The following is a 19,252-nucleotide window of genomic DNA, read 5'->3' on the forward strand; positions in this document are numbered from 1 at the left end:
TTGGATGTGTAGTCAGAGCCAGGTGTGGTCCGACTCTGATGGGATGTGTTTCACTGACACAAACTTCTTTCATAATTTCAGAATTGCCATTTTATCACACTGGCTTCTTCTGGGGCAGAATTATGACGCATGCCTCACATCGACGACGTAAAAGTCGGATGAATGCAACACCACCATTCAGACCGCAGACCATTTGAAAGCTTATCCAACTTAGTACCACATATGGAAGTGGCACAAATCAGAGTTTTTCTTGACAAAAATATTAGAATTGAAAAAATCGGATTTGGCCTGTGTTTGCCCGCTGTGTGAATGTATCCTGTTTTCTCCCGGGGGGCTTGTCCTAGTATCACGTCACATGATTGTCATCTTTTCAACTGAAATGATGAAGCAAATAAAATTCTCCTCAAGTCCAACACTGACAGATGAAAAGCAGTAACTGGAAGTGATAGTCAGATGATGGCATAACATCTTCTTTCCTTTTCATTCAAACACCTCATCATGTTTTATCTCTTTTTGAACCTCAAGACTTTTCCTGTCGCTGTGAGACTTCTCCTGCTTCTTTCTGTTATCTAGATTTTTTTTCTTTACGCAAACTACTCGATACGTTTTTGGTCATAGCTCCCTTCTGTTTGCTGCAGAGTCTGCTTAAATGAAGGATTTAATTTAGCAGGTTGTGTAACACTGCTGCTGCACCTCTAAGACATTATTTGAATGGACGAAGGACCTGAAAGAAATAACGCCCCTAGCCTGGAACAGGGCAGCCAGCAGGATAATGTGTTTTATGTTGACCTTGATGAAGACCAGGACCTGGGAAGCACTGGTCTAGTGACAAGACAGTTTTTGTTCAGTGAGTTCTTGACCTTACAGACCTTACTTTGTCTTCCATGTACAACTTGAAAGTAGAGAAAGTTGTGGTTGAATTTCCTGCTATGTGTTTGAAAGCAATAATTGAAAAATCCTAAACTAGTGCAAGAACATAAGTATCCTCCAAGCTGTCTGTTTTATGAAGTGCAAATGTTAAGTCACATTTTAATCCCGAGAGGTTTTTCTCTCAATTTATGTTGCAATGTTGTACCTTAAGCTCTCGGAGGAATCACAGTCCTTTCTACCAACAGAAACAGAAAAACTGATTGATATTCCAGAACAATTAATACTGCTGTAATATCACACAGCGCTGCTCCCTTGAGTGACCAAACTCAATTATGCTTGGCGAGGTGTGAGCTTTTCAGCAGATTACTGGATCACCAACACATTTAAAGTTAGACAGCGCGCATTGTTATTCTCATCACCATCCTGCAGGGCTGCGAAGGCATCACTCACTGCAGGATCATAAACAGGAACACAGTGGGGACTGTTTGCCGATGGATCCTCAGGGGGGACTACTTGTTGCTCAGTAGCCACATTTTTCTAATTTTGTCATCAAAATGTTGCAGAAGACCTAAAGAAAGAGTAGGTATGAAACTGGAGGATGTTGTCACTGTGGGAAATTAATTTCCAACATTTATGTTTTTTTCAAAACTACAGTTTTAAAAAGAGGTGAACAAAAAAATCAAGGTTAAGGATAATGTGATGGAAAAAAGATTTATCTCTTCCCAGAGCAGTGATTTTGGTTTTAATTGTTGCTATGCTTAAATGTTTTAGATCGGAAAACAAACGTGGCTGAAACTTGTTTTAAATGATGAATTTATTTCCTGGGAGGGGTAGGATATAAAAACAACCTGGCTTTATATGAGAAAGTAATCACTCCCTACATAAATCATCAATTAAGCTGCGATAAACATTGTTTTTCTGTCTAAAATGCATCAGCCAGAGTTGTGATGGGAATTCTAAGTATAACGGGAGGCAGATTTTTTAGTTATTATTCTTCTCTCCTATGGAACCAGCTCCCACTTTTAGTTAGGCCTTGTCTTAAACTCTGTCCCTAAAACTTTCCTTTTTGATAAATCCTATAATTAGAGCAGCTTAGGATATCCTGAGCTATTTATTATCATTCTGTAGGCTCAGGCTGCTGGAACACACAATTGCTACTTTTCCTCTCTCTGCTTCAATCTACTACTCTCCAGTTGTGAGTTATCTTTGGTTATTGCTCCCATTGACATTGTTTTTAGCTGTGACATCTTCTTTCCAGTAACCTTTTGTTCTCCCTCCATAGATTATACACACGCTTTCTACCCAGTGCTGGTGACCATAGATGAGATTTCTGTTTCGATTACTTGGCTTGTTTAGTATTCAGTAATAAACAAATGATATTGCATAGTACAGTTAATTTCTTTGCGTTGATTTTTGTGCTCTTACAAAGTACACACACAAAAAAGAAAGAGCTATGTGTTGGTTGAAATTATTGTAATCTTGTGTGTTTTGTTAGTTACATGCTTCTCTTTCTGTGATAATTAGTAACAGCTGGATCTCATGTCAATCAACCACCTTCATATTAGTTAAAAGCCTGCCAGCTTTCTGAACTGCTCTCTAGTTTCCTGTTTCCTATTGTCTGTAGCCTCTAGTTTAGCTCCTTTGTGCATCTGTCTTTATTGAATTTCAAGTTGTTTTCTTGTTTAGGAAACAAGTGTGAAAAGACTTATTTTATGTAATGTTTTCATTATTTTTTAAAATAATGTTTGTCTACAAAATTGAACTGGCTCTCTTCTCTGGACGTCTACTTTAACCATTTTACAACATGAACCATTGCGGTATTGGTTCTGATTCTTTACTGATTTTGATCTGAAATCCATATCAAACATTTTAAAACATGTCCTGACAGATTACAAAGTGCTGACCTGTTTTAATCTGAAGAATAACTCCTGCTCTGAGCTGCCACCCGAAGGTTTTGTTCAGTTCTTTGAGGATTAAAAAGGAAAAAAAAAAAATCGGTTTATTTTCTAACAGCATTTCAGATTGTCCAATTTATTGAAAGAAAACTACCAGGGGGAATAAATATTTTTATTATAACAAAGTCATGTGGTTCATGTACTGTGACACAATATGAGAGACATTATCCTTGATTATCAGATGACAGTGATGAAGGATTACTCCTCTTTCTCATTGACTGACGGATCCAGAAGACTTTAACAATAGCCCTTACTCTTATAAATATGTAAACAATCTGTGATGGGAGTTTGTAGCCTTTTCCACCCTGATGCACAACAGCTACATTTTCTTGCTATATTTTGTTTGTGAGATGGTACATGAAAAGGTTATGGAGATCATGTCTTAAATCTGTTAAATATATTAAGGCATAAATCTGTTTTGAAAGAAAAATGTATATCATCCATCTTGTTACGCCTCTCTTCATCCTCATTGCCCTTGGTATGGAGTTTTTTTTATGTTCTTATTCATTTTGAACCTGATATAAGTATAAAATCACACACATGAACAAGCAATACAAAATACATATTTTTTGTACCACAATAATCTTAACATACCCAAAAAGAAGTAGGAAGAAGTAAGAAACTTATGAACTCCTACCCCATAAACTCATACAATATTTTCATATGAACCCTCATTATTAAATCAAATAAAAAGAAAATAGACTGAAAAAAGACATAAGTTAATTAATTTCCAGGTTCAAAAGTCTGGATGTTGCATGAGCCCTGAATTGTTCAAACTGAATAACAATAGACATATATATATATATAAAAATTAACTGCTCTATTTCTTATATATATACAGTCTATAAATAAATAAACAAGTGCAAAAAATGAACAAATGTTATTTAACCTCCTAAAGCAGCAGTTATTTAAATACTACCAATTTTGGCATGTTGACTCGACCATGCAAGGCTCTTAAGGCTTCTGTCTTGGCAGAATTTAGTTACAAATATTTTAACCACAGTTTGAAAATCATCCACTGGCTGGTTAAGGAGGATAGTTTATAAAACTTTGTGGATTTAAAGGAAAAGAACAGTTGAAGGTCATCAGCATATAGAATAGTGAGAAACACATTTAAACTGAGGTCTTTCCCTTATTAGTGTCCCTCTTCATAACATGCCATCACATTTTCACACAGTGAAACTCCTCCTCTTCCAGTTGAAACTGAAATTTATTTTTAATTCAATGTATAGTAGGATTAATAGTCCTTAATCAAGCCTCCTCTAATTAGTTCACTGCGTCTGGATATCCAACACCTACTCCTTTTTAAAACCCTTTATGCTTAATCTGACTTACACACGTCAGTGATTGTAGAAATAGTTGAGTATTTCTCCCACAATGAAGCCTTTGGCTCTGATGAGTCTTGTCCTGAGCATTAGCTTTTAGCAGTTGGGTTAGAGGCATTCACTGATCTACGGACAGATTATATTTTTAATTTCCTACCAGCCAGGCCAGTCATTAATAAATCAGAGCACAAGTGCATAACTTTGTGTGTTTCTAATCTTTATATAATGACTTACAAAACATTCAGGAAAAAAACTTGGAATGAGATTTGAAATGTGTTCATATTATTGTGCCTTTGCCCACAAATGCAGATTTCCACTTCCGTAACTGTGTGTGAAGCCACTCCAGCAGTCTGCCACAAGAGACTTCATGACTGCATGTAGCTGTTAACCCAAGAGTAGCATTAATTAGGCAGATTAACTGATTAATAAACAGAGATTGCTTCATCGTGACCCGCTTTGTTATCGCTCAGAAGCCAACAAGGCATAGAGGATTACATGAATGAGCAATGACAAGAGATAACTAGTGTTCTGCCTAAGCCGAACAATATTTTATTGTATTGGTATTAAACTAAATTAGAAAGTGTGCATTTCCTATGAAAATGCAAGTGTGAATGCTGAATGCTCAATGCTGAATGCTTATGGTGAAAATGGCAGAAGTGTTTGAAGCCAACTGCTGAAGACTTGCAGAAAGGTAAGAAATAGTCCATGTAGTCTGGAAAACCCAGGTAAAAGTCAAAATTAGCTAAAAAGCTAAAACTAGCAAAAATACTGATGATGAACAAAAATACATATATAATCCAAGTAAATTGACTTGTGACAGTTTGGCAGAGGAAAGATTTGACAGCACCAGACTTGGTGAGAATAGCCATCTGCCTCAATCAGTCAGCAGGGATAGAACAGTGAGAGACAAAGGGAAATGTTCTGTAAGAAACACCATAAACAAACAAACAAGCAATCGCTGTGTGTTTGCTGTTGCCCAATAACTGTGGATCAGAAAATATTTTCCGTGGCCAGATACCTGCAGAGAAAGAGAAGCAAAACTGTGGATAGAAAAAACAAAGTAGTGGCTTGCTGTAATGGCTCACAAATGCATAAAGAGAGAGGGGCACTAGAGGGTAAAAGGAAGTTGCTTGGTGCGTCATTGGATGTGCCCCAGAAGCTACATCAGTCTACAGCAGTGAAATAGAAAATGCATCAGGGTAAGTGGAGCCAGCTCCTAGCAGAAGGAAAAGTTTCATAGAGTAAAGTTTTTAACTCGATATTAAAGGAGGAGATGGTGCTCACTTACTGAACCTAAACTGGGAGATGTTTCCACAAGAGAGTAACCGGATAGCTGAAGGCTCTGATTTCTGTGGCTTTGATATTTGAAGAGACCTACGGTGTGCTGATAAAGACTGAAAATAAAACAAGCAAACATTTGACTGCAGCCTCCTACATATAAAACCTTTTTGCTCTGAGCTCTTTGAGCACTGAAACAGAACAACAGCTCCGATTTTGTTTTCCAACTTTAGTTAGTATAAAAACTATTTATCCCAGAATGCTGTGCATTAATCTATCATCAGTTTTATAGGAGGTAGAGGAGTGTCTCAGTACCATCATGTGGCATGGTTAACAAACCTTGTCTCTCTGTTTAATGTGTCTCCTTTTCTGCTAATTTCTCTGTAAGTCAAAGGATTCTGGATTTTGACTTGTGTTGTCTAAGAAAAGCTCCCAATCATCAACTTTTATTGTAGTTCAGCAACTTTTACTGCACATTTCCACCGTAAATGTGGAAATGTGCAATCTTGTTATTATTGCTCAATAATAACAAGAGTTGGCAAAATGGCTCATCAATTTCAGGACTGTGAAAACTGGAAATGTTCCTGTTGTAACCTGGGTTTGCAAACATCTAGAAATGTGATAGTAAGAGTCTCTCTTGGGTAGTGCTCCTTTTATTTGATTCAGGTCTTCTTGCTTATTTGAACTGCTCTTTTCTGAAAGGCTGAAAGTGGCACCAAGTTCTTAAAGTAAAAAGATTAAAGAAAAGCAAGAAAATAAAGCAGTTAATAAAACCTGTAAAAGCTCCATAAAAAACAGACACCTATGTTTCCATCCAGCAAAAAATACTAAGTTTTGTCCTAATTTAATGCTTTATATTTTAGTCCTGCCTAAGACAAATTGAAAATAATCTCAACATACTGACATGAAAAACTGACAATCAAAAAAAGAAGTAAGTACTAACTCGTGTAAGTACTTACATGAGGCAAAAAAAAAAAGATACCTTGTGAATTTCAAAATGGGTACTAGTGGTGCAAGAGTAACATGTCCCATTTAATGGGAAACACTCTGGATAAACACTTGAACATATCAGAAAATACTTTATTCCACAAAACGATTAAAATTCTGTTTTAATAAACAAAAATTTCTAAAAAAGGCCAAATGTTCCTAAACAGACTAAATCCAAGTAAAACTGCTAAAGCTGGTTTTCTTAATGTGCAAACTTAAAAAATAGATCTTAAATTTGCTTTTGGGTCTTTGAGAAGGTTGTTGTACGTGCTCCAGAAAAAGTGAAAGTCATCTCTCCATAGGTTAAATTCCAAAATAAATTTAAAGATTTGGTACAGCGAAACAATAAGAGATCCTCGGTATCCAATCTGCACACAGGAAGCCAGTACAGAGGCTTTATAGTTGGTGTGGAGCAAGTTGTCTTGGCAGTGTCATTAAAAACTTTGTGTTAACCGAGTTTCCAAAAAGTTGAACTTGAGATTCACTCAGATTAACAGGCTGTCCCTCAGCAGGGGGTCTGGGCTCATGTGTAGGAGTTGAGAAGCTCTGATGTTCCTGTGGGATCAGAGTAAAGCAGCTGCTACTCCGCATGAAGAGGAGCCAGTTTAAGTGGTCAGAGCATCTGCTGAGGACGGCTTGCAGGAGGCCTCAGGGCTGAACTTGGTGGAAAACTTATTTCTCATGATGAGCTCAGAAACAATAGAGTTGAGTTTCCTTAACAACTGGGTAAGCTCACCTGCAGGGATGATAGAAATGACTGACAATCCAGAGGGATTCTGAGATGTTGATCCTTCAAGTCAAAAAGAGTAGGCTGAAGTCTAAGCAGTTGGTTTAAATGCCTTACAGGTGACTTTGGGGCAAATCAAGAATCCTTTGAAAAGACACATTGAACAAGTGTCATGACAAATTAAGTGAGTAACACTGATACTTCTTTAATCATAGTTTCTGTTAGTAGGGTTTGTGAGTAAACAAACATTTTGTCTCCAAATTAAATGTGTTGGAAAGTGAAGAAATGCTGAGGCAGTAATATTTTATAGACTTTTAACAGGGGGCAAATTGTGTTGGCTAGATGGCTGGGTCAGAGGATTTCTAGAACTGTAGCTCTTGCTAGACCAATAAGTCTGATCCATGAAAGCCCCACCTTATAAAATTGGACTTAATGGATCTGTTACTAATAGATCTTACGATAAACCTCCAGAGTTCTTGTGGAGTCATGACACGACTTTCTTAGCCTTAAGCGCTAAATTAAGAGACAACATTGAATCATCAACAGCAGCAACCTGAAATGTTGAAGCAAGGCAGGAAAGGTCCATGTTTTCATGTTGTTAATGCCAACATTTGACCCTATCATCTGAGTGTTGCTACTGAAATTGAAACTCGTTAGACCAGGAAACATTGTTCCAATTTTAGTGCGAATTGTACCAGTTGCTATGTTTCAGTCATTTTGAACCAGTGTACCCTTTTTCCTTTGACCTCTGAAATCAACAGGGCACTTTCATCCACATTATTGCCATTCAGTGGATATATTTTGTTTTGAAATCATTCTCCGTAATCCCAGGAAACTGTTGTGCACAAAAATATCAATAGATTGACTTTCTGAAATGCTGGGATTACAGTCCCTTAGATTCCCTTTATTCCCAATTATGGTGCTCGGGTTTGAACTTCATATTCATTACTAGTAGATGCCTAGATACACAAAGTTTCTGCCAGCCGAAGCTAAATCACTATTTGTTGATAAATAGTGAATTTGTCAGCTATACAATTGACCAAGTGTAGCTAATATGGTGACCAGAGATTGTATATCAAAGATGGTTTGACCTCAGTGGACGATGGGAACGTCTATTGCGTCGTAGAGGTGTTAAGGCTGAAAAACAAGGTCATTTTATGATAGAATTACTCTTTGCTTTGTGCAGTATTGAGTCATTTACTGATTTACTGATTGTATTTAAGTGAGTTGTTTTAGAATAAAGAGCAGCAAAAGATTGCATAGTCCATATGGGATAAAACAATCATATTTCACCATCTAACTGTACCATCCCACCCACAGATATGCAATCAAAATAATACACAGACACAACTTGAAGTGAACTACACAATGGCCCAAAAAGCACTGATTCATCTTGGAACAACATTATAAAAGGTTTTTGAGAATGTTCGTCAGATCAAAACTAATAAGCTGTGACTGAGAACAAAGCCACAAGGTGTATTTACGTCAGGCTGTCGAGTGTTGGGAGGGTCTGTGCTCTCCTCTCACTGAGCTTCTACTCACTGATGCAAGTGGAGCCAAAACTGCTTCAGAGAATGGATAGCCTCTGTCAGACAGAGGAGAATGGATAGATTGATGCTGCTGGAGAGCTTAAACCAGGTGAAAGACAGGAGCTAAGAGAGCGCGACGAGTGCGAGACTGATCATAGACGATGGGATGCAGTCCCTTTCTCCTCTACTTATGCCTGCTGGAATGCTAGGATAGGAATAAAAAACCTTTAAAAAAAGTGATTGATTAAAGAATTGATTTTTGCCCTGTGCCCCTGGCTCCTGTCTACATGTATACCTGTTGACCTTTGTTTATCAAACAGATCCTTCTCAGCATAATCTACCAAATTAAGGTTAATACTTTCAGTTTTGCTACAACAGAGAATTAAGTATAGTTACAAAAGGTATTTTTCCATTTAAAAGGTACTTGATGTTAGCAAGAAACTGATGTAAGAAAAGTCAAGTTTGCCACATAAGAAAAAAAAAGTCGGATATTTTGTTGTCTTTTATTCTGTATTGTTCTTGGCGAATGTGCCTTTTCAAAAATGGTATTATGTTGTAATCCCACTGTGTTGCAGATCTGGTTGTTGGCAGCTTGAACTGACTCACAGACTGATGAGAGGCTTTCCTTCATAGATTTTCTCTGCATTCCAGTCAGTCTGAATGTTGTAGTTTTTTTATTATTATTATTATTATCCTCAAGCCTTTTATGTTAACATTTGGGCTGAGCTGTTGTTGGATCTGAAATAAGGGGCCGTCTGTTGGAAATGCCAGGGCGGTGTATTGATCACAGTCCATCACTGTCCACCAATTAACAAAAATGAGCAGAAGAAAGTGAATTTATGGAGCTGACCTTGGACCGGTTCCAACTCTTTCTTCTTTTTAAAGGAACCAATGTACAATACCTTTGTCAAACAGGCTAAACATTACATTCAAACTAAAGTAAGAGTGTAATGTTAACTTCTTACCAATCAACCTTGACTCAACATACATGACTTGGATACATATTTGTCTAATAATCTCCCAATAACCAGGAAAGGAAATGCAGGGGCCCTGGTCACACTGTGACTAAAAGAGGATGATTTATGACTGAACAAGAGTCAAAAGGAGACCAAAGAAGAAGCAGAGCAGTAAAGTGAAGATGACCTTTTGCATAAATGCATAAAACATCTGACTTACTCTGTGGTTGCTATTAGCAAAACCTTAGAGTGTTAAATCATGCAGCACTGTGTCCTGTTTGTGTGTGAATGTATTTTGAACCTGAACATGTGACATGCATGAAAAGTTTTCTTTGAATTTTAACATGGTGTATTGAATGTCAGAAAATTAATGCAGTAAAAGGTTGAAGAACGCAGCTCAGATTTGATCTAAATCAGTACTGTTAGTGACCTGCCTTTGAACGCACCTCAAAAAATTATAAATGCTTCAAAAGTTCCCGAAAGAGAACTTGGCCGCGTCTCCGTTGACAATGCTGGCTGCGTGTGACAAAGAAAAGTTTACATGAACAAACAACTGAGAAAATTGTATTCAGCTCTTAGCAGCTTTGTCCATCTTTCTATACAATCAGAGCATCAACAGGCGTATAAGTTTGAAAACTAATGAGCAAACTGTCAGACACATAATTGGTTCTGTCATGTTAGCCTTGACGCAGAGACAAACTTGTTTTGAAAAGAGATGACACGTACTTCAAGACACTGTTCATGTGCTCAAATAAATGGTTGATTGAAAACCAGAGAAAAATACACTACTAAATCAAAGACAAACATACAGCTCCAACGCTAGGACATAATGACTAGCAGTTGGGTTTTACAATAAAGTTAAACTTGAGGTGGAAAAAAACTTGATTTAGGGGAAAGACAGAGGATTATAGGACCTGAACATGTGACATTTTAGGGTCTATATATAAGTATATGTCCTGCTTCTGTAAAGATATTATTGGGCAGAGTCTCCTTCCACAGTTAAAATATGAAAAGAAGGCTCTGCTATTACAAGCCATATATCTAAGAACTAGTCAAGTTTAGTAAGCCATTCATCTAAGTGTCCAGAACTCTTTCCAAAGTTCAGAGTTAAATTTACAGTGAGCCATGAAAAACACTGGCATCTTGAAAACTAATATTTTGATGGTTCCTATTTCTAAAACTGCATCACCAAAAATAATTAAATGAATGAAAACATCTGACAACTTCACTATTAGAAAAAGTTAACATTTTGAAGATGTCCAAATACTTTTGCAAATATCAAGTATAGTACTACATGTTAGTTACTGATCCTCTATGCCTCATCAAAACGTTTTATAACACTGCAAATAGAGTAAAAATTAATTGAATTCATTTGTATTGCACCGTATTACCAAAAATACAGGATTCTATATACGTAGTTCCATAAAAGCAATGGACCTTCACATTTTCCATCCATGTATCTGAACATGATTTCTGCAGATATGCAACAGTTTTAACAGCACATTATGTCATACCAAGCAGAGCATTCAGAATTACTTGAAGATGAACATTTACTGTCTAATTAAATAAAATATCCTACTCTTTCATTCAACCTCTGTCCTTCCGACAAGCTGAGGTTTTACAGACCTGTTGAACTGTTTCAGTTGTTTTTCCATTTGCCACGAGGTTGGAGAACCGCTCTCAATCACAAAGGCGTCCCAACCTCACCTAATTCTGGAACATGCGGTCACCACAAACCTTTGGATTTATTAAATGAGTAAATAAGTGTGAATTTACCTGAAAGATGGAAGAATTGTTGCGGATCCAAGCAAGGTAGTATATAACTAACCATTCTCTCCATTCCTACCCATTAATTATCCATTGATCCCCTCAAAGCTTGCTAGTGTAACCTTCAAGGCCCAGAAGAATAGATTTTGCTATCAATGTTGCAGGTTTTGCTGTGTCAGCAGGACAGTGGCTTAGAGAAGCAATCAAATAACCTGAAATGTTTATGGAAGGATTTATGGAGCTTCAGACTTATTGAACCTTTTCTATCAATTTTCCTAGTTATTAACTTATTGACTTTTTGTGGTAATATTTCATAATTTCAGCGCCAAATACCAGATATTTATCCCTTAATCACATTGACGTTTAAAGCAGTTTTGACTTTAACTTAACAACATCTTTTCTAAAAAAGAAAATGACTTGGCGTGTAGTTTCTGATCGCACAGAGGCCCGTGGATGTTCAGAGCGAATTTATGACCAAAAGACTTACACTTGGATTGATCAATTAAGGAATGGCTCTTATTTGATTTGAATGGATCTCAACATTTAGCGCAATGTTGAGACGGTTGAACCCATGAACTAAAGACCAGATATAGAAAGTGTGTAAAAAAACACTGAGTTTTAATGTATATATTTCCTAATCTATCCTTTGGGAAATCCAAATGTATTGATTTCCCAATCTATACATTGGGAAATGATAAATCTGGTACTCTATGTGCTGAAAATGATGTCTTGGCCCAGTTGCAAAAATTTTCTGGCTCTTTTGACACAGCCTCTTTTATAATGCTCTTATAATTCGGTTCTTCTGGTCAAAAAGAATAATAGGATAATAGGTAAATAGATTTTCTTTATACCACTGCTTAAAATTTATGTACATTATTAGGTACATGAATGATAAAGCAAACAACCTGAAATGAAAACAAAGAAAAGAAAAACAAACCAACTCCACTTAATTGCCAAGAGGACACTGGCGTCCTCATGGACCTGCTGACTAACATGTCAGAGTTTTGGGGGTGACGATTGGGAACCCACATGCCATCAAGCACTCAAGCATGCTCTGATTGGAACAGACGGGGTAAGCAGAGACTTATTGCAATTAATTGTGCTTTTAAATTCTAATTAAACAAGAGAAAACTCTTCAGTTTTTGCTGTCATTTCCCGGAGCGATGAGTTAACTGGTCAGAAATACATACAAACAGCTATAAGTTGCTTCCAACCACACCAACATGTGAGGGTGCCCCTTTCATCTCCTCAGCAGTCACGTGAAGATGCAGCAAGGGAGGCAGGATCAGAACAAGACTGCACTTCCAGATGGCCTGTGAGAACCAGATTCTGCAGCATCTCTTTAACCTTTGATTAACCCAGGCTAATATTCCAGTGTTGTGGAAGACATCTTGCCTTGTTCCAGCACAAATAAAGCTAATCTGTCAATCCTCCAGAGCTGAAGACCTGCTACCTTGACATCACACATCACACTTTAAAGCAGCTCACTGAAGGAGATCCTTCCTGTAAACAGCCAAATGGCACTTATAGACATCTTGAGGAACGTAAACAGTTAGGATTGATTAAGTATTTTTAAACCAAATTGAATTGAAGGATATTGTATATTCAGCGTCCTTCTTCCTCTAAATGAAAGACTCTAATAGTGAAACTTCATTGACTAGTAATATATATTTTATTGATCTAACAGAAATGCTGCATTTCCAATACTTGTTCAATTGATCTGTACCACCACATATATTTGTGCACTTATTCTGACATCATAATTATCAACATTAAATGTAAATATTTTATGAACAATTCCACAAGGACACTTTAACATGGCCATTTCACTACCTGAGGCCATCATTTAACAAACAATTTAAAGCATTAAGCACATACTAAAAAAAATAAATCTTTATAAATTCTCATATACAAACATAAACACGTTGATTCATAACAAACTATAAAATCACCTTGCTTTGATGATCATGTTCACTGATGACGGGTCAAAATTTCACCTTGTTTTTCCTGAGAAATAATAAATATCGCCACCTACTTTTTGCCACGGTTGAGAAAAACTATGAAATAACTATACAGAAGCCATCAGTGGGTGGAAGAAAGACAACATGTAACTTTTTTTTGTGAACAGAACAGATACAATCTGGGATTTCTGAGTAGCTGTAGACGCTCTATAGGGAAATGTTAAACAGTGCAGATCCAGGATGTTTCCTTCCTCTATTCAGCCTTTATGATCTAAACGGCTCTATGCAGACTTGCATAAAAGAATATTCTGACAGCTTTCAGGAGGATGAATATTCTCTTTCCGATGCATGGCACAATCGTATCTGAGCCAGGAGAGCCAGTCAACAATCAGCTTAGATAAGACAAATAAAGGGAGATGCCGCTCAGGTGGTTCTGTCATGAGCTTAAAAATAAACCTCCAAGCAACTCCAGAATTGTGGGACTTTATTGAATTTTGTTGTCACTGTGAGGTTGGCAGGCAATCTGACTCCCGCAAATCACTACACCCACATAGTCCCAGTCTCTAACACCCTGTAATAACCTCAGCACTTTTCATTTCTGTGTGTTACCTGATATGATTTTTAGTTACTTTTTTTCTACAAAAGATATTGTTGGAATAAGTTAATTGCTTGTGAAGAAACTTAATTGTTGCCAAATAAGAGAAGCATAACTTTTTCCTAAATATACACGTTTGAAAATTATTCTATTCTATCTATAGCTCAAAGTAAAACAAGTGATCGTAAATTATTAAAAAGCTTCCAAACACTTCTATGAAAGTTTTTATTAAACATTTATTCATATGAAGTTAAGTGGAGTATGTGACAAACATATTTTTTGTCACTGTGGCCAAACTGGAATGGAGTCACAGCTGTGATGAGCCACATACTTTACTCTCGGCAGAGTTTATGTCACTGGATTCCTTAAAAATAAACTTGTTTCTATTTTTTTAAAATCATGACATTCTTCCCAATATTGCCACTGAATCATCACCAAGTAAGCACCACAAATAACTAAAGCACCAGATTTGCTCTTTTTTTTTATACTGTTTTTGAAATGCGAACCTTAATCTAAAGCTTTAACCTGCCAGTTAGGTTCCAGTTAGCTCTTAAAATATTTTTATTTAGTTTTATTCAGTCTGTCAACTAAAATATAATGTAATGTCTGTAGCATTGTAGTCAATTGTGCTACTTTTAGTTGTAACCCAGTGTTAGTTGACTAAATATAACTTAATTTCAATCATCTAATTTTTTTTCCTGAATTTACAGAAACGTTAATAGAGCAATGCTTTTTACTCCACATTTATTTAGTTAGGCGAATCCCTACCAAAACCTTCAAAAATCCTCCAGTTACATTATATTCAAAATACATAAAACATTTTGAATTAATTCTTAATTATTTAGATCAGAATATTAGTCAACTGGGTTTAAGTAACTTGTAAAATGTGAAAATAGTTCACTTTAATTAAAATACTAACCCTTTAAAGTCTAATATTTATGATTTGAAAAAAACTGGGTTGTTACAGTGTCTTGCAGATACCTGTTAAATTTTTATACATTCTGTCATACTACAACCCAAAACATTTGCGTATTTTATGTCAGGAGCTGCATAAATCTACACTTCAGGTTGAAGAATCTGTTTACAGACGACTGTTAGCTGTGCCCCGCACAAGACGCCCTTCTTAAGAGTTTCAAGAAGAAAACCGTCACGCAAACACGGCAGTAAATGATCTCCTTTTGTAGTTTCACACGAGCCATGTAGGGTACACATCAGGTGTGGAAAAAGGTGCTCTGGTCAGATAAGACTGAGACTGAGCTTTATGGCCAACATTCAAAATGCTACTGTGGCAGGGAAGCTTGTCAGAATTGATGGGAGAATAAATGGATTCAAAATAAGAGGCAGTCCTGTAAATAAAACCTGTTAGATGCTGCACAAGACGTGAGGCAGAGGTTCACCTTCCAGCAAGAGAATAACCCAACATGGAGAACTGCAATAGAATAATTTAGATCAATGCATTTTCATGTGTTATAAATACCCAAAGTCCAGACTTAAACCCAATTTACCTTTCTGTGTATCAGTAACAATAATTTTAACATAAGTTGAAGCTCGCTTTACCCATGCTGAAGGTATCTGAAGCAGCCAAACTACATTTTATTACTCCTTCTGCAGAATAGTTTGATTCTAGATCATAAGACAGTCTATATAAAAATTTTAATTTCCATTTTACGTGAGTAAACACACAATGTAGTTCAGCAGTTAAAACGAATAGAGCCAATGCAATAAAATAATTTAGCACATGTCCTCAGACGAAAGCTGCAGTAAATGTCTTTATTTGATCATTTCACATGTGCTCAAAGCAGATAAACATTTGTTCCTTTAGAAAAAAGACAGAGGTTAGGTGTAACATGGAAATACGTCAGAGCATTGTTCATTATACAAACATTTTCATCATATCAACATGTGAATATGAGGCATCACACAGGAACAGTAAAGTACATTTTCAGTTATTTACACAAGAAAATAACATTAGCCCTTCTGGCTAGATAGATGAATATTTTAGCTGATTAAATCTTGTTCATGTATTTGTGTACATGATATAAGTTTGTACATGTTTTTATTTTTTATTTTATATGAGCAGCGATCATTAGAGAGGAACATTACCGAGTTTGACTTTAAGGAGAGAGCGTCTGTGAGAGGAGCGGAAAGACACTCGATCTCACACACACACACACGTGCACACACACGCCTACAACCACAAACAGGAGGTGGAGGTAAGATGTAGCTCACTTTATCTTAACAGACATCCATATGTTGCAAACTTTATCTCCCTGTTCTCTTTTAAAACACTCAGTAAAGCCTCAGTGAGTGTCCATCTACCTCTACAGTAACTCCATATTCAAGCTGTTCTCAAAGAGGAGAGAGAAGGTGCAAAGGCATGAAGGGAACAAATAAGCATTACCAGATTCATCATGTGCTATGTCCTGGTGGCTAGGTTCATTTCACACATGATGATAAACACTGAAGGTAACTTTTGTTCATCAGTTCAAGTCCTTTTTTTTTTGGTGAAACAGTTTTGCTACTTATACAGTAAGCAAGGAGCCCCTTTGTCCCAATGGTCTTCATGTTGAGAGCGTGATGTAACAGTAAAGTCAAGAAAAAACGAGTAAACAGACAAAGAAAAAGATACTAATGTCACAACCAACAGTTTCAGAAAGATTGTCAAGGCCTTCGCTTCATATTCATTTATAGTGTTGTGAGTTTATAAACTGAGCTCCTCTGTTAACTCTTCGTCTGCTGTCAAGTTCATCCAAAGGCAGCCACTGTGGCAGGCATGCATCACAGAGCCGCCTGGAAAGAGTCTGATTATTTCAATGCAAGAGAGACAAAACCATTGGAGGAAAGCAGCTCAAGCTTAAATCAGATCAATCTGTGAGGCATAAGATGCCAGACTCATCTGTTTATTCCCTTCATATTATTCCCTTTCTGCTGATGTCCCATCGTTCCCAGTCAGATCCTCGAAAGCGAGTGCGTGAAAGCACCTCAGGCTTCATCAGTCAAACGACACTGGGACATTTGACTTCACGTCCACTTAATAAAACCCCCAGTCATCCAGGACTTCCTCAAAAAGACCGTTTCCATGAGTTACAGAGAATCTTCTGGAAGGCTCTGCGAAAGTCCTGATTGAAGATGGTATAGATGACCGGGTTGAGGGAGCTGTTACAGTAGCCGATCCAAAAGAAGAACTTAAACAGCACATCTGGGATCTTGCATGGATTGCGGCAGATTCCATACAGGCTGTAGGAGAAGAAGAAAGGGAACCAGCACACGACAAAAACGCCCATGACCACAGCGAGGACAAACGTGAAGCGCTTCTCCCGGGCGGCAGAGATTTTCTTTCGGTTGACGGTGCTCCGACGTTTCCGACGGGAGGAGAACAGCTCCAAGGACTTTGAGCTGGAACGTGACTTCCTGCTGGAGTATTTGGAGGCAGAGCTGCTCTTCCTGCTGGACTTTCTGTCTTTTCTGTTGTTCTGGCTTTGTTTGGAAGAACCAATGCACTTTTTTGGTTTCTCGTCTGATGAGCTGCTATCGTCAAACTCGTCTTCATGGTTATTTAATGGAGGTTTTGGCTCATTTGACCGAGGGGATCCCACGGTTTGCTCTTGGCAGTGTCCGTTCTCACGTTCTCGCTCCTTCATGCTCCCTCCCTGGGTGGACTTGATGGACCCTCCCATGCCTGGCTCGGCTTGGTCCATCCCATTTTCCAGAGGGGAATCCACACTCCTCTTCTTTTCCGACATGGTCCTGGTCCTGGTTTTTGCCACTTGATAGATTCGAATGTAGACCAAGATCATTATAACACATGGAGCAAAAAAGGATCCAATGCTAGAGTAGAGAATGTACCAGGTCACGTCGTTCAGCTGACACATGGGTTTCTTTTCATTGCTGCTCCTGTCCATCGAAATCAGCGGCGGGAAGGAGATTACAGCTGAGATCAACCACACCACTATGATCATACCTTTAACTCGTTTAGGTGTTCTCTTTAAGTTGTACTCGACAGCCTGTGTCACCGACCAGTATCTGTCCAGACTGATGGCACAGAGGTGAACGATGGAAGAGGTGCAAAACAAAACATCCAGAGCCAGGTAGATGTCACACCAAATTTTGCCAAAAAACCAATAGCCCATAAGTTCATTTGCCAGAGAGAAGGGCATGACCAGAGTGGCCACCAGTATGTCTGCGCTGGCCAAGGAGACCAAGAAAAGGTTTTGGGGTGGCTTAAGAGCTCTGCTGGTTAGAACTGCGATAACAACCAGCACATTGCCGACTATTGTAAACAAAATGAGAAAGCTGACCAGTCCAGCCAGACCCCAGATTGCTAGCTGGGTGTACGGCTGTTCAGATGTGGAATTAGAGGAGATATTTCCCACCTCTGTCTCATTTTCTAGGGTAGAAGAATTCAAGTAATCCATCCTTTGCTCAGGGTGTGACTTTAAAAAAAGTAAATGTTCGAGAGAAAACCTTATTGAGACTTGAGCGCATATTTCCATGCATAATAAATCTACCTACATCAGATTTTATTCTCTTCTCTCCTCCTGGAATCGTCCCCATCTTGCGCGTAAGTCTCCTGTAGAAAAGAAAAAGACAGGAAAATAGTCCAGGAAGCGAGTCTTTTTAAAAATCCTTTCGCCAAAACGTGCGTGCAGCTCAGCAGCCAAATTTCCATGGATAAAGAGCGGCAGCCTCCTCACAGCGTCCTCTCCCATCCCGACTGCGCCCGCATCTCTCCACCTCCGCCTCCCTGCTGCGTCCGGAGAGAGGTTTGTAACAACCACGTGTTCTTTGCGAAGGAAAAAAAAAAAACGAACAAAAGAAAAAGAAGGATCAAACATAGACCTGCTCCGCCCTGAAGGATGGAAAGACAGGCAGTGAAACTTTTACAGGATGCACACCCAATTAAAACACCAAATGCGTATGGCGCGTCTGCACTCTGACAGCTGATCAACAAAATATTCCTTCCCCTATTATACCGTCTCTCTCTGTCTCTCTTTTCAATATAGACATTAAAACTTCTTTTGCGGAGAGAGAGGGAGAGAGAGAGCAGAGGCATGCACGCAAGGGCACAGATTGCTGCCAAAACACAAACTGGCAGGCGTGAAGTCCCGCACCAAGGACAACGCGCACTGCTCCGTCCTTTTATCGCTCACACTGGAGGTCAGTATTGTTACAGTCAGCTCTACAGGGACACTTTATGGGAAACACACGCAGCTTTCGCGCCATGTTAACGATATCATACTGTGGCTCCCAAATCTGCTGCGTATAGTTGTTTACTTCTGATCGCAGAGATGGACATACTGCA

General features: G+C 38.1%; 1 protein-coding gene across 1 annotated transcript; it reads right to left on the reverse strand.

Annotated features, from left to right (window-relative positions):
- Positions 1-15,694: 15,694 nt before the first annotated feature.
- Positions 15,695-19,024, reverse strand: adra2c (adrenoceptor alpha 2C). Its single transcript, XM_032564218.1, has one exon. It carries the CDS (start codon positions 18,441-18,443, stop codon positions 17,013-17,015), a length of 1,431 nt encoding a protein of 476 aa, XP_032420109.1. The 5' UTR covers positions 18,444-19,024; the 3' UTR covers positions 15,695-17,012.
- Between the last annotated feature and the right edge of the window lie 228 nt (positions 19,025-19,252).

Source organism: Xiphophorus hellerii, chromosome 5 (assembly GCF_003331165.1).
Source record: "Xiphophorus hellerii strain 12219 chromosome 5, Xiphophorus_hellerii-4.1, whole genome shotgun sequence".
Classification (NCBI taxonomy): Eukaryota; Metazoa; Chordata; class Actinopteri; order Cyprinodontiformes; family Poeciliidae; genus Xiphophorus; species Xiphophorus hellerii.